This window comes from Arachis duranensis, chromosome 3, assembly GCF_000817695.3.
Source record: "Arachis duranensis cultivar V14167 chromosome 3, aradu.V14167.gnm2.J7QH, whole genome shotgun sequence".
NCBI lineage: Eukaryota > Viridiplantae > Streptophyta > Magnoliopsida > Fabales > Fabaceae > Arachis > Arachis duranensis.
In genome coordinates this window covers 21,782,268-21,799,217 of record NC_029774.3, presented here as the reverse complement: position 1 = coordinate 21,799,217, position 16,950 = coordinate 21,782,268, and the positions used below count along the sequence as shown (strand labels likewise).

At 29.3% G+C, this 16,950-nt stretch overlaps 2 protein-coding genes across 2 annotated transcripts; one reads left to right on the top strand and one right to left on the bottom strand.

Annotated features, from left to right (window-relative positions):
- Window positions 1-8,448: 8,448 nt before the first annotated feature.
- Window positions 8,449-9,717, bottom strand: LOC107478244 (transcription factor bHLH162). The gene is made up of 3 exons (XM_016098380.3): window positions 9,565-9,717; window positions 9,125-9,472; window positions 8,449-8,650 (listed from the first exon to the last, which is right to left on the bottom strand). The coding sequence occupies exons 1-3, from the start codon at window positions 9,697-9,699 to the stop codon at window positions 8,507-8,509; spliced, it is 627 nt and encodes a 208-aa protein (XP_015953866.3). The 5' UTR covers window positions 9,700-9,717; the 3' UTR covers window positions 8,449-8,506.
- Window positions 9,718-10,285: 568 nt separating this feature from the next.
- On the top strand, window positions 10,286-11,971 carry LOC107478220 (uncharacterized). The gene is made up of 3 exons (XM_052258191.1): window positions 10,286-10,478; window positions 10,569-11,349; window positions 11,458-11,971. The coding sequence occupies exons 1-3, from the start codon at window positions 10,286-10,288 to the stop codon at window positions 11,969-11,971; spliced, it is 1,488 nt and encodes a 495-aa protein (XP_052114151.1).
- The last annotated feature ends 4,979 nt before the right edge of the window (window positions 11,972-16,950 follow it).

Here is a 16,950-nt window from a genome sequence, read left to right as displayed (position 1 = left end):
TTGATCATGCTCACAAGAACTTTGATGCTTGAGTTTTTAATTCGGAAATGAATCTTATTTGTTGAGATTTGCCTGTTGCTTTTACAGGCTGAAAGAACCTAAGTTTTGCAGAGTAAACTAGTAAGAGTTTGTGTGGCAAGATCATGAAAGAACACAAGTGCATGTACCTGTTTTGAGTTGAATATTTCTCATGTTTCCTTCTATATGCTACCAAGAAATTAAGCTTAGTCATACTTCATAGTTTAAATTTCATCCACTTTCCTTATATCACTAGCAAAGTCAAGTTTAATTAAAGAAACAGTAAGAAAATATATTGAGAAAGTGTTCATGAACTTTTACGTGAACATTTCTTTGTATAATAGCTTGGAGTGCATAGCCTTTCATGGCTCTCTTCCAACAACTGTTAGGACCTTAATTGGAGTTTCACTTTTCCATTATTTTTATTTATTATTATTAAGATGATGAAACTATCACTCTTATTTTTGATAATGTTACTTTATACATTATTTTTTGTAGTAGGTGGTTACATAGATTTATGAAAAAAAAAAGTAGCATTATCAAAAATAGAAATGACAATATTCATTCACTTATTATTGTTGTTGTTGTTGAACTAAAGTTTTCCTAATCCTGAATCCTGAATATAGTGACCAGTAAGTAGGAGTGAGAATTTTTATATTAAAACCCAAACTAATAGTATATTTGGGAAACAAAAAAACAGAGTTTTTTCGCAAGAAATCTTTTCGCTAGAAAGAAAATTATGTTCAAGGAGAACTTTTAAAATAGATCATAATCATAATTAAACTAATAATTTTAAGCTAAAAAACAGTTAATGTGTAAGTTTGGATTGGTTTTTAGAAAAAAAAATTATTAGTTTTATCTTTTTTGAAAATAATGTTTTTTAATAAAAAAATTATTTTATATTTGTACAATTTTTTTTAAAAAATTTTTTAAATGTTAAATGAACTTTTAATTTTATTTGAATAAAAGAGAAAGTATTTTTTAAATTAAATTACATGTCCTTGTGTCGTTGCACGTTCTTTTTTTTGGGACATAAGTGAGTATATTCGTCTTTTTTTTTCTTCTTCACCCTCTTTTATTGTCATCATCATCTTCGTCATTTTTATCTTTTCTCTTAACCAATAAAATACGCATAGTACTCAAATAACAAAATGCATTTGTAGTAAAAATTTATGTACTATGTGTAAAAATTTGTGTTGTACCAATAAAATATGCACAACATACAAATTTTACTATACAATACAAAAATCTTAGTGCATTGTACACAAATTTTGATGTGCAATATATAAATTTAGAGGATTACATATCTAAAACATTGATCCACCCAACTAACAAAATACATTCGCAATTCGAGTGCTATGTACAAGGATTTGTGTGTTATATGCAAAAATTTATATATTATACCAATGAAATACATACAACACATAAATTTTGGTGTATAGTACAAAAATTTTAGTGTATAGCATAGAAATTTTTATGTACAGTCTAAAAATTTTATAGGACTACATACTCGAATGCCAGAACATTGACTCACCCAACTAACAAAATGTATTCACAACAAAAATTTGTGTACTATGTGCAAAGATTTGTGTGCTATGTGTAAAAATTTGTGTGCTATATCGTTAAATTTGTTATGTGTAAAATTTTGTGTGCTATGCTTTGAAAATTTATGTTCTATATCTATAAGTTGTTGTGTTCTCTAATAAAAATTTGTGTATTGCAAAAAACGTAAAAAAAAGTAATAACGTATGCACGAACTTTTTTTGCTGAACTTTGCACCAACTTAATTGGATTTTGTTACAAATACTTGTACATATAACATTACTCAAATTTGTTCTAGTTAGTGTTTTGTCTATGTTTTGTCTTTTTTCCTTGCTTTTATAATCTAACAAACACTATTTACATTCTTTGTAGTGAGAAATATATCGTATTTGTCTCTAACGTTTAAAGTAAGTATTAAAGTCGTCTCTAATGTTTAAATTGTTTTATTTAAGTCATAATATTTCAAATCCTCTTAATGTCTGTTGTTAGTGATCTGTTAATAAAATTGACAGTGAGACAAAATTAAAACAATTTTAAAACGTTAAAAATTTAAATGAAACAAAAATATATTATTTAAGTTGAATTTATATTATCTCTCAAACATGATTGTTTGACTTTTTAACACAAACAACATCCATAATCGACTGTTACATAATGCATGAGTATTTCTTCTATAGGCGACATTTATTTGCCCAACATCCTTAAGAAGACTATCATTTTGATATTTTTACCATATATTTATGAAAGTTATAGAAGACCTAGAAAAATGGATTGAATCTGTAGCATTCTTTTGCTTTAATTTATTAAACTTTTAAAATCAGAATTTTGTCTGAACTATACAGCGAAATATTTAGGAGATAATTTCTTTTTGCCTCATAAAATTTAGAAAACAAAACAGAAAAGAAAGAAAGAAAATGACACAGTTATGTATTCTGATTTGGTTGTCTTGTACAATGCAACCTACATCAAGGCTCCAACACAACATTGATGAAATTTTTACTATAATCACAGTATTACATACACCAATCCCAAAGACTCACATAATCCTATCTAGGCACATAAGTTTTTCAACCTAAACTTGACTTGGTGATATTAATATCTAAACTCTTTACACTACGTGCTTACCCAACTTAGCATGGGACACCTCACAGGTATAAGCTACAAGATAGAAAATTATAACAAAAAAAAATCTGAAATCACTCTTGCCTTTTTTCTTAAGTATTTCTCTCACCATTTTTCACTCTTTGACTTTTTCTCAATGCCTCTCTTTCTAGCATTTTTTTTCTAAAAAAAAAAAAATACAGAAAAATATACACTAAAATTGGAGTTACAAAATTATAAAACATGAAGATGATGATGAATAACAGCTTTAATACTATAAATAGAACCCAACAACATTTCTTAGGATTTTATTCTTCATCTTAGTGGAGTGCTTCCTTTAGTGTAGATACAATACTTCCAAGACTTCAAATTCAGTAGTGAGGTTTCACACACAACTCTCTATTCGGGTTCTCTCTCCTTGAGTCCCGCCCCAAATATTTTTTTTTGTACCTTATTCTAAGTCTCAGCTAAGGTATTTTAAGTCAACTTCTTAGAGTTTGCACTTTGTTAAATCATTCATTCTCTTTCTTCAATCAACCCCTAAATTAGGGATTTCAAATCTGATTTTCTTACTTGACTGAGATCAACAGAGCGGTAGAGATGATCTTTTTCAGTGATAATACCAAATTCTGACCTTTATAAATGTGCTTTGACTCCAAATAATATTGTAAGCTATTGATTTTTCAGCAGAAGTAATCAGACACCTCTTTTTTTATGAATCCAAAAATGGTATCGCAAAAAATTGGAGAAAGCGAAGTAAAGAAATTAACATGCATGCAAAAGAAAATAAATCATCTTTATCTTTTGACTTAACTTGTATTAACATGCTTTGATTGAGGAGATTAAACATTTGCTTTCTTTACTTTTTTCTTTTTTTCTTCTCTAATGAAGGAACGAAAAGGATGAAGCATTCTCTCTCTTTCTTCTTGAATTTGTCCGAAAAAAACCTGTGAGCGTTGGCTTTAGTTTGATTTATCTTAGATGTGTCAACTTGGGTTTGGATTGGCTTGGCTTCCAACTCAGCCAATTAATTTGTTTGTTTCTAGTTGGTTTGGGCTTCTGTTCCATCACCTAGGCTTGCAACACTAAAATAAAACATTCAAACCCAATTAGGTGTTTAACTTAATAATTCAATGTTTTGTCATTATCATTTGACTTAATTTTATTCTTAGCTCAACAGTTTAGAACATAAAAATCATACTTAAAAAATAGAGTCTAATTTTAATATATTAATAGTGTAAAATATTTTATACAATCGATTAATTATATTAGTTTTTTTCGGATATTATTAACAACAGTTAATATAAAAAATAATTATTTTTGTTGATATAATATTACGTAAGATATATGTATAAAATTATTTTAGATGCATTAAAATTAAATTCTTAAAGATATTATATATTTTTGTTGTACAATCAATTATATATAATTAATTTTATATAAATAATTGTCAGACCACTTCTAGTGACTTAATTTTATAATTTTCTTTTCAAAATGCTTTTTTCGAACCCTTTAAATCTTCACATATAAGTTGTTAAATAATAGGACAAGAAAAAAAAACTGTAAATAGTCTCACAAAAATTCTCTGGTGGATTTACAAAGAGAAAGATGAGCAAAGACTAGCAGACAAATATGGGAGAGAGATGACGAAAAAAAAAATCCTGCGGTGGTGGTCGGTAAAAATATGGAGAGAGATTAAAATTTTTCACGTAAATATGAAAAGAGAGAGATTAAAATTTGTGTGATTAATTTTTTATTGTGTACTGTCAAAAAAAATTAAAATAAAATTAAGTGAACTCTTATAAAATTTTTTGATTTTATTGGGATCTAATTTATCTTGATTGCACCACTAGTTGATCCCTAAACATTTTCTTTTCTGAATACAGTGTCAATGCATGTATCATAGTGGAAACTACCAATGCAATGCAAATAAAAGCAAAACAAGACTTGACCAAAAAGGAAAAATTAGACTTCAAAAATAAACAGAACAAAAAAGAAGGAAAAGAACAGTTACGGACTACAACTTAACCAAAAATGCCAAATCTAACTTTTGAATATGAAATATTCTACACCATTTTTCTTTTTTTTTAATTAAAATACTTGCAAAAAATAGATAAACGTCAGACATGATGAGTGATGAGTATTATGAAATCATTCATCCCAAAAATTTAAATTGATAAAAAGAGGTAACATGAATGACTGTATGATTAACAATAAGAAGAAAATTAGCTTAAATCTTCCTATAACATAATAAATTTCAAAATATTTTTTGTTTAGGGTTTGTGATGACATACACAATATGGAACAAAATTTCGGAAATTGGAAATGCTTGAAAATTGAAGATTATAGCAAAGCTATATTATTGTGAGAAGAATATTTATTTAATATAGATTTGTAAGATCATCTCATATGAGGGGAATTAAAATGGAAAATGCCTTGAAGATGGCCATGTAAAGATAAAAAGAAAATGACCAGTAAAAGAGTTGACGAGAATGTCGAAGCATTTTATCTGAGAACTTATAAAAGGAATGAAACCATTAAATTGTTGTTGATCTAAATTTAATTTTGACTGGTGATTTTTTACCCTTCCTCTTTAGAATGTAGATGATATCTCACAAGGAGGAGACATTTAATTTTCTGTTGAATATTTTCTTCAATACTTAATGTTAAACCCAAAAGTTTTTGAACCATTTACTGATCATGTGAAAAATCTTTAAAACTTATCGTGTCTCTCGGTCTATATATATATTTTTTAATAATCATGTTAAATATACATTAAAATTAATTATTAAAATTAATTAATAATATAAGATATATATTAAAAATAAATTAAACTACATATATTTATATATAAATATATAATAAATATATAATGACTAATTTAGCATTTTTGTTCTCATAATTATGCAAGCAAAAGGATTGTTTTCATAAAATAATGAATTAGATAAGGTGATAATGATTTTGTGAATAAGTATAATATGATGATTTGCTTAGGATGATAATATGTAATAGGGAAGAACCACTCACATAAAGATGTTTAAAACGTCTTTTTTAGAAATATTTTTTTAATAATTAAAATTTAATTTATATAATCGATCAAACCGTATTATTTTTATCAAAATTAGACGAAATAAATCGGTTTGATCAAAAAATCGATAAACCAAATCTTGAACCAATTTAAATTAATATTTTTTATAAAAATAACTATAATACCCCTATTATAAAAAATGACTTAAAATATTTCCATTATATATTTTAAAAACTCTAAATCCTAATTTTTCTCTTCTCACTATGCTATCATTGAATTAGAATTTAGGATTCTTAAAATTAATATATATAACAAGAATATTTTAGTCATTTTTTATAATAAGAGTATTATAGTCATTTTTTATAAAAAAAAATATTAATTTAGATCGATTCGAGATTTAATTTATCAATTTTTTGGTCAAATCAGTTTGTTTAGTCTAATTTTGATAAAAATAACACAATTTGATTGATTATATAAGTTAAATTTTAATTTTTAAAAAGTGTCTTTAAAAAAAGACGTTTTAAACATTTTTATGTGAGTGATTCCAATAAAAAAATGTAAGCATATACTAAATTTATTACCATTCTATTTGAGTTAAATGAAAAAAAAAAAAACAAAAAAGAAAAATATGCAAGCTAAGGCGCTCTATCGCTCCTTCTCTTCAATAGTGTAAATAATATAAGGAAAATATGTGGGACTAAAAATATTCAACCATAATTAATTAAAAATTTTTTAATTTGATTTTATTTATATAATTTTTTTATATTTTAACTTTTTATCTCACTCTTTTATTATTCAACTTATCATATTATATTTCTAATTATTAGAATATAATACATCATATATTAATGAGATATTTTATAATTTAATTTTCATATATATACTATTGCATTAAAGAGTAATCATAATAATATACTTTAAATATCATTAATATTAATTGATTTTTTTATAATCATTAATTTATTTTTTTAATTATTTTACTGTACTTACGTAATATTGTAAAAATTAGAGTAATCTAAATTTTAATTTTAATTAATTTTTTGTAATCACTAATTTATTGTTTCACTTATATAATATTTGTTTCATATTTTTTAAATAGAATAATAATTTATTCTGATTTGTCAATACAAATATTTTTAAATTTTATCATAATTAGATTTAAAAAAATATCAAATACTTAAATTAATTTATTCAATGACAAATTTATTCATAACATTCATAAATCCATACATATAACATCTATAATTTTATATTAATAACAATTTCATACTCATAGCATTCATAGTTTCATACATATGATGGCAATAATTAATAAATTTTTACAATTAATATTACCAAATTTTAAATTATGTGTCTTATTATATTTTTTAAATTATTATCTCATATATATGTGTACTAATAAATCATAATTTTAATTATTTTAATATTTTTATTTAATATTTATATATATGTTTATTTATTAATTTTAATTAATAAGTTAATAATTATTTTTAAAAGTTTATTTCTTAATTTTTGTTTATATTTTATATTTTATTTTTTATTTTCTAATAGTCTATATGTAAAATATGAATTGTATAGTAGAAATTGTTAAAATTTTTTAATTTAACATCCATAATTTTATATGTATAACATGTATCATTTTAAACACATAATATTTATAATTAATAATTGGTATTAATTTATTACTTATTATTTTATTTTGTAGGTTAAAAATTAATGATTTCAGATATTTTTAATAAATAGAGACTAATTAAATAAAATATTTGTAGTTTTAATAAAATATATTTGAGTGATTTGAAATTTTTTTTAGGATTAAAAATATCAAAATTTAAAATTTTTATTTGAAAACAAATTTAAAAATAATTATAAAAAAATAATTATGTTAATTAAATCTAAAAAATGATTCACACTCTCTTATAAATATAAATATTTTAATTATATATTTTTATTTATTGTTTATAATATTTTATCTACCTAATATAATTGCTATATATTTACTAAGAAGAAAGATTCGATGAAAACTATATTTTCCTCTATCATTATAGACCTTCTAGCTATATAGGTTCTAGGCAACTCCACATAAAATACAAATTTTGCGTTCATTTAAACAATAATTTGATGATCTCGCTTAGAAGTTCATGATGGATACATATAATACATATACATATATATTACCTAATTAAACTAAATTAGCTAAATATGCTGTTGGCAAAAGACTGCCTAATGCAATAATGATTTGAAGCAAACCTAGGACAAAATTTTGTTTATGAAATTAAGGGAATCCCTAATTAATTAGTATGAAAATGGGAATCAACATATATTCCCCTAAATGTTTCTTAATTACTGTAAAATGATTAATCCAGCAACGAATACTCACATATATAGAGTTGTTAGTTTTAATACTTGGAAGTCATTTACTTCAATTTTAAGCACCAAAAAAAAAAAATTAGCTAGCTTCTGAATTGAAAAGATATGAACAGATCTTCTCTCCCTCCTTTCTCTATATATCTCTTGGGTCTTATATATGTTTCTGAATTAATGTTGAAATTGAATAATAAAAGTCATAAACCATAGAAAAAACTCTTAGCTTTTTAGTCATTAGGAGCTAGCTAGGTCAAAATAATACCTTAAAATTTATATATATTTAAACATTGGAAATTAAAATATGCTGTTTATTATTAAGTCATTTTTTGTCAGGAAATTAAAGATACCTCTATTATTATTATTGGAATGAAAAGCTCATGGTTATGTAAGCATGTTTTACATAGCATCTAGATATAGGTACTAAATCCTTGCATATTTGAATTTGCAAGAGATCTAGAAGCTCCAGATATCAGTGTCAATCTCAAAATCCCAGAACTCTGGTTGCAATAATTCAATATCACTGGCTGATCCATTCACAAACCTTTTCAATCTCTCACTCACTTTAGTCGCCCCAAATTCAATCAATAGCGGAGGAATCTGCACAAAACCCAGAAAAAAAAATATTAGAGAGAAATCATTAAAATTTATTCAATTAAATAACTATTTTATTGCTTAATTATATACAATAACAAAAATAGAGATAATTAAGGGATAAAAATCATTCATGTTATTCTCCTAATTGTTTTATGTTTTAAGTTGTTTGAATAATTTTAAAGTGGGGTGTGAACTTCAATTATATCACAATTGTACTAAATCGCACATAATTATAATTACAACCGCAACTTAAAAGATAAAATGATAAAATTACATCCAAACACACTCTAGGGTTATTTGAGATTGAAATTAAACATGAAAGATGCATTCATGGCCTTCAATTTTGAGGAATCAAAAAGGAGAAAATTTACAAAAATACTAATATATTTAATATTTTAATATGTTTTTTTATAAAAAAAAAAAGTAATTTTATGTTTAATTTTTTGTGTATACAACATAGTTGATATATTTATATACCTCTGCATGGAGAACATGGATCATAGAATCTCCGAGGAGTGAGGAATTAGCACTCTTAACATCGATGTTCTCTTCATTGAGTATGCGAATGATCTCATAGAATATGAACTGGTTTTCTAAGCCACATGTCATTACAATTTCAAGACATGAACCAGTTTCATGAACCTCAAGTTGTGGCGGTTTCGTGTTGCTGCAACCACTACCATCGCGGCCACCGCCACGTGTCCTTTTCCTTCCCATTCTTTCCAATAAGCCGTCTTTCTTCTCCTTGGCTGTCTTCACCTTCTCCTCTAAGTTCTTTATGTAGTTTATAGCTTCGTCCACTTGATCCGGCAGTGGCAACGCTTCCTTCGTAATCATCGACACCAAAATTCAAATCAATATGAGAATTTGTAAAAATGAAATAGAGATTTACAAGAGAAATTGGAAGATGAAGAAACCTTGGGGTTATAGTTAGGGAGAAGAGAGTTGAGTTTGGAGTAAAGCATCTTCATGTGGTTCCTTCTGTTTTTCTCAATGAGCCTTCTTTCAATCTTGTTGGTGGTTGAAGATGAGGGTTGACTTCCAGGATCCATTATTATTGGTATATATTGAAAAACTAGTGAATTCATTTGTGTGCGGGACTTGGAAGGAGGTATTTATAAGCTTAGAAAAAAGGAGTGTGCGATTGTGACGTGGCACTGAGGGAATAAAATAAAATAAAATAGTTTGGAAATGGAACAGTAAAAAGCAAGTGAGAAAATATATAATGGAATCGTAGAACACAACATACACAACCCAGGAGAAAGAGAAGTAGAGAATGGAAAAGAAATTTAAACGTCACTTCGGAGACGTCACTTTTTTGAATCCATCTTGTTTATGTTAGTACCGAGTCGTTTGCCGTCGCATTAGAAATTTTCAACCTTCGAATATACAAACGTGACGTTTAGGAGAATTTCCGTGTTGTGTCTTAGCTACACTGTACATTTTCAATTCATTCAGGGAATCATATATCCAAGTTACTCACAACCTAAAATAAATAACGGAAGATGATGACATCACGAGGATCCTCCAAGAACAGAATGAAGAGATTGTTAGAAGAAGGAGACTGGCAAAACAGAAGATTAAAGCTAGACGAAGTAGACCTAAAAATCTCAAAAAAGTGTATAATAATAATTTAAAATGATTATTAGCTCAGGGAATATTAGGGGATTAAGGGGTGATGGGAAGTTAAGGATGGTGAAAGAACTTAAGAGGAAGCATAGGTTGGATATGTTAGGGTTGGTTGAGACTAAACGACAGTTAATAACAAGGTTTGATGTTGTGAAAATATGGGGGAACGGTTGTGTGGGGTGGGAATATGTGGAGTCTGTTGGTGCATCTGGAGGGTTGTTATTAACGTGGGATGATAGTTTCTTTAAAATGAGAAATTGCTATAAAAGTGAGCGATGACTATGTGTTGAAGGGGTCCTGTCAGAGAATACTATTAACTGTACATTTTTCTTGGTTTATGGTGCTCACACTAGAGATGAGAAACTTGTTGTGTGGGAGGAGCTGAGTTACATGGCTAGTTTATGCCCAGGCGCCTGTTATTTTTTTGGAGACTTTAATGAGATTGGACAGGTGGAAGAAAGGCGAGGATTAGAAAACTTACCTTTGTCGGCACACGATTACAAGAATTGGATACATGACATGGGTTTGGTAGACCTACCGATCTCTGACGTAAGTTTACATGGTTCAGGGGACAGTCATGCAGCCGTATTGACAGAGTTTTTGGTTAGCTTGGAATGGCTTGAGGCATTTCCGGAGACTCGCTTGAGAGGTGGTCCTCGGGGTTTGTCAGATCATTGGCCTATCATAGTGGAAGAGAAGAGGCTAAGAGACGGTCCGAGGTCATTCAGAAGTCTGGATTCGTGGTTTACTCACGAAGGATTTTTAAGGATGGTCAAGGAGGAATGGAGAGGGATAGGAGAGATACCATTCACCGATAAACTAAGGGCGTTGACGGCTCATTTGGGGAGATGGCATAGAGAAAATTTTGGTGATATGGACAAGAAAATTTTGAGGTTTGAGGAAGAGATTCAGAAGATTGATGACATGGTCGGCAATGGGAGCTATAATGGGACAGTGGAAGTAAGACGGAAGGCGCTAGTTACTTGTTGTGAGAAATGGTATGTAAGGAAAGAACTACATTGGAAGCAAATGTTAAAGTCGAGGCATGCGAGGGACATGGATAAAAATATGAGGTACTTCCACAACTTAGCTTCTGTCAGGCGGAGAAATAACAAGATTGATACTTTACTTATTAATAGAAGATTGATAAGGAATTAAGTTAGAATTAACCTTGCCATCAGGGAGTTTTATAAAGACTTATATAAGCAAGAGAGGTCTCCTGAGGTGGGATTCAGAGATGGTCTGGTGGAAAGGATAAGCCAGGAAGATTGTATTGCTTTAGAGATGTTACCGTCACCTGAGGAGGTTAAAGAGGCAGTGTGGGATTGTGAATCGTCTAAGGCTCCAGGATGTGATGGTTACAACATGAATTTCATAAAGAAGTGTTGGTCTGATATAGGTTCAGATTTCACGGCAGCGGTTCTGGCCTTTTTCCAATCTTCAAGGTTGCCGCCTGATGCTAATGTCACGTGGGTGGCATTGGCCCCCAAGTTTACTGGGGCTAAGGAAATCAAAGATCTGCGTCCAATTAGTATGGTGGGGTGTGTATACAAGGTAATTTCGAAGATGCTGGTTCGGAGAATGAGGGGTGTTATGCCAGGTTTAGTAGGTGAGACACAGAGTGCTTTTGTTAAGGGTCGGAAGATTCATGACGGGGCTCTAATCGCATGTGAAACGGTTCAGTGGATCAAATAGAGGAAGAAGGAAGCGGCAGTAATAAAGCTTGATTTCCAGAAAGCATATGACAGAGTCAAGTGGAGTTTTGTAGACCTTGTATTACAGAAGATGGGCTTTGGTCGAAGATGGAGGGGTGGGTTATGGAGTGTGTGAGCACGTCCTCTATGTCAGTTCTGATAAATGGCTCGCCATCCAAGCCATTCAAGATGGAAAGGGGCCTTCAGCAAGGGGATCCTCTGTCCCCTTTTCTCTTCGTACTTGTTGTTGATGTCCTACATAGGATGATTGGAGAGGCTGTGAGAAACGGTCGCATATCGCCGTTGTCGGTTGGGAGAGATCATGTTGAACTGTCGCATCTACAATTTGCAGATGATACTGTCTTATTCTGCCCTCCTGTGGAAGAGACAATCAAGAACTACAAAAGGTTGCTTCGATGCTTTCAGTTGATGTCAGGTCTAAGTATCAACTTTGATAAATCAAGCTTGATCCCTATTAACTGTGATGAGCAGTGGGTACAACGTATGTGTAGAGTGTTAGGCTGCAAGCAAGCCAATCTACCAGTTAAATATCTAGGCATCTCGCTAGGAGCAAACCCAAGGTTGGTTAATACGTGGAGGCCTGTAATAGAGAAGATGGAGGAGAAGCTTAGCCTCTGGAAGGCCAAGATCCTCAATAAGGCCGGTAAGTTGGTACTTATTAAAGCTGTGTTAAATAGTCTACCGATTTATTATCTGAGCCTATATAAGATGCCAAAGGTTGTTGCAGAGAAATTAATTTTCTTGCAGAGGAGATTTCTATGGAGTAAAGAGGATGGAAAGAGTGGTATGGCTCTGGTTAAGTGGGAAGTGGTTCAAGCTCCGAAAAAGTTAGGTGGATTGGGAGTTGGGGATTGTGGAAGAAGGTTGTCTGTTCCTGTAACAACCTGAATCCAAATGAGCTCCTATCATCCCAAGAGCTACCTATCAGAGGAGGCCAGTGGAAGGATATTTGTCAGCTACAGTTTAAGAATCAAGAAGTCAGGCAGAAGATGATTACGGGTTGTCCATGGAGGTGGGTGACGGAAGACGAACTCGGTTCTGAAAGGATGTCTGGATTCAGGGAGGTTCTTTGAAAGACCGCTTTCCAAGGCTCTTTTTAGTTTCAAACCAAACAGGGTCAATGATAGGGGATTGTGGGTTTTGGGATGGGTTAGCTTGGATTTGGAATTTTCAGTGAAGGAGAGAATTATTTCAATGGGAGTTGGATTTAGTGAACCAGCTTCACCACACTCTGAGGCTGGTTAAACTTGATCCTAAAAGAGAGGATAGAGTTGTTTGGAAGTATGATAAACAAGAAATTTTTTCTACTAACTCATTTGTGCAGGTGTTGCAGGTGGAAATAGCCCCGGAGGATATATCAAGCTATAGTTTTACAAGGACCCTTTGGAAAGGCCTTGTCCCACCCAAAGTAGAGTTGTTTGTCTGGTTTGTCCTGATTAACAGAGTCAACACCAAGGAGAGGCTGAGTCGACTTGGGGTCATTCACCAAGGAGATACTTTATGTGTTTTATGTAACAATGATGTTGAATATGGCCACCATGTATTTCTTAGTTGCAGCTTTTCTTAGCAGGTATGGTGTGCTTGGTTATCATATGTTGGAATGTAATGGGTGTGTCCAGGTGCAGTAAAGGAGCACTTTCAAAGTTGGACTGAGAACTCAAAAACAAAAAAAGAGTGCAAGAGATGGATGGTGTGCTTCTGTGCGATCATTTGGAACATATGGTTGGAACGCAACCGGAAGATTTTTCAAAACAAAGGGAAAGGGGTTGAGGAGGTTATCAACTTGGCTTTTCTGAACTACAAGGAGTGGTTAGGTGCTAACCCCTTCTGTTGTTGATGGCAATGCCGGAGATGACAAAGGGATTTCTATGTTTGCTTTTGTTCTGGTTTTTTTGCTTTTGCTTTGTTTCTTCCTTGCTACACTTCGTGCTCCACTTATTGTGTTGAGCTTCTCATTAAAAAAAAAAATATTATTGGAGCCACTCTCAAAACGTCTTTTTATAAAGATATTTTTTAATAATATTAGACAAATTGATTTGACCAAAAAATAGTGAATCAAATCTTGAATTAATCTAAATTAATATTATTTTTTGTAGAAAATGACTACAATACCCTATTATAGAAAATGACTAAAATACTTCTATTATATATATTAATTTTGAAAATCCTAAATTTTAGTCCTTTATTTTTCTATCGTAGGATTAGGATTTAAAATTTTTAAAATTAATATATATATATATAATCAATTATATATATTAAATTTTAATTACTGAAAAATATCTTTAAAAAAATATTTTAGACATCTTTATTTGAGTGACCCCCTAATAATATTTATTTAAGTACTATTCGATTCAACTCTATTAAATATACACAAAAATTAATCATCAAAATAAAATATACATTAAAATATAAAATATATATTAAAAATAAACTAAATTAAATTACACATGTATTTATACATAAATACATAATAATTAATTTTATTGTATAAATAATATTTTTATATTTTATTATATTCATTTTTTAAATAATTATTTTTACTAATATAGTAATATATAATTGAATATTCTTATATAAAAGTAACATGAATTCTAAAAAATATAAACATTTAATAACGAGATAGCTTAAGTATCAACTCATTTTTATTCTTGTTAACAGTAAGGATTATGTGGTGCATTATTAAATAATCATAATCTCACAAATTTAAATGAATATAGATTATTTTCATTAACAATAAATAGCTAATTTTTAATTAACAAATTCTTAGTTTTCTAAACCGTCATTATTAATGTCTTAATTTTTCTAATTTTTTTTATATTTGACTATTTTATTAAATAATTAATACTTTTGAGTCTCATGCATGGATAATATAATTTTTTTTTTCGAACTAGCTATTTTATTAAATTGTCGACAAATTTAGAAATAAATGTTCAACTTTTTAGTACCTGATAAATTTCACATCTAAATTTAGTTGGCCTTCGAAATTTGTTTAAGTTTGACACCAAATTGTTATGAGAACTTTTTTCATAAACCATGTTAGTCCCTACATTTTGTTAACACTTCACACTTACTGTTTACCAACAAAAACAACAAAGCATTCTCTTCCAACGCTTCTCCTTCTTCCCTCTGAAATCTTCTTCCAATAATTTCCCCTGAACATTCCACTGAGGCACGACACGCCATTAATAACTATGAAACAGAAGCACTGGCAGGGACTATTATGTTTCATGGACAAAAGTTCGGATACTAATTTCATATTAAAAAAAAATCAAAAACTATCTTGATGATGATTATAGTGTAAAATTTTAAGGATTAAATTTGGCATTTAGAATATTGCATAAATTTTATTCTAGAAGAAGTTATCTTGTCAATGACAATAAAATCTTTCAAATGCTAAATACATTTTGGCAAAACTATTACCATTCTTACTTTATTAGTTTATTATTCTAGGACAAATTAGGGGCATGTTAATATTTTTATTTTTATTCTTTTAGAAAATTCCATTAGTTTGTTGAAGTGGAATTGTTTTTAAACAGAGAAAATAATGAATATATGTTTTATTGATTTATTTTTATATTAATTTTCAGCATAAAAAATTAAAATTATATTTATTATTAAACAATAAAATTATAAATATATTTATTTTATAGATTATTTTATCAAAAAAAATAATTTCATAAATTCGTTACATTCCGACAATTTACTTAAACAAATAAATTAAATTTAAATTTCAAGAGATAAACTTGCATCATAATACGGATGCAATTTATAAATATTTTTAGTGTATAAAATTATACATAAATATATAAATTACACCATGCATTGCTCCAATCTTTTACATATTATCTCAAATTTACATGGTTTCACAAACTTTAAATGATGGGAAATAATATTATAAAACTGAATATTTTAGATATTGGAGGAAAGTGTGTGAAATGTAGAAGTTTATTATTGTATATTTTTACGGACCAAAACTAATATTAAAAAAAATTGTATATCTAAGATCATGTAAAAATTTAATAATATGATTTTTAGGTTTAGTAAAATTACGAGCCATTATTTTTTTTTAAATAATTTATTATTGACACATGTTTAGGACTCAGACAAATTGCACTTTAAAATTTGTTAAAGACGGAAATGCTCCTCGTTTTGTCTCATTTTTCGGTGTTGTCCTTCTTTTTTCTCAAAATCACGAACTCGCCCCTACTGATTGTGCCCATGCAATAGACTAGCAATTCAGCTCAAATAATTTTTTTTTTCTATAACCTAGCTTTATATTCACCATTGGGTCATCATCTTCTAACTTTGTTTCACCATTGGGTCATCTTCTAACTTTGTTTCACCATCTTCATATCAATATGTAAAAAAAAATCGATATTATAAAACTTATTCATATTCTTAGTTAAAAATACAGTCAGATTCAAGAGCCAAGATGAATAAAATTCAATTAAAAGATGTGATTCAATCAATACTTATTCAATCTCATAGAGGTCGGACACAACTAACATGAATTCGGTCCAACTTATCTAAACAAGTAATCAATTTCAACTATTTCTCTTACTCTTCTAGAAAGAAGAACTTAATAACATCCTTAATAAGAGAAAAACAACCACCTACCACTAAAGGTGAAACCACTCTAAAAAGTGATTATTTATTCTACATCTACACCTATAAATATTCTGACACTCTCAAGTATATTTCGAACCCAATCTACAAAAAGTTACCTGAAACCCTTGCTAACTTATGCATCAGAATTTTTTACATGTACCACTCCCCACCTTCATCAAGACGTCGGACGGTGGCACCATAGCATCAGAAGACGTCGCACAAACCACCCAAAGGTGTTTGGACCTTATGTTCAAGACTAAAACAACCCAGTTTCAGGTCGTCCTCGAAACATTGGCGCCGTTGACAGGGATCCGAAAGTCTACACCCAATCATGGTGGATGATCATCTCGG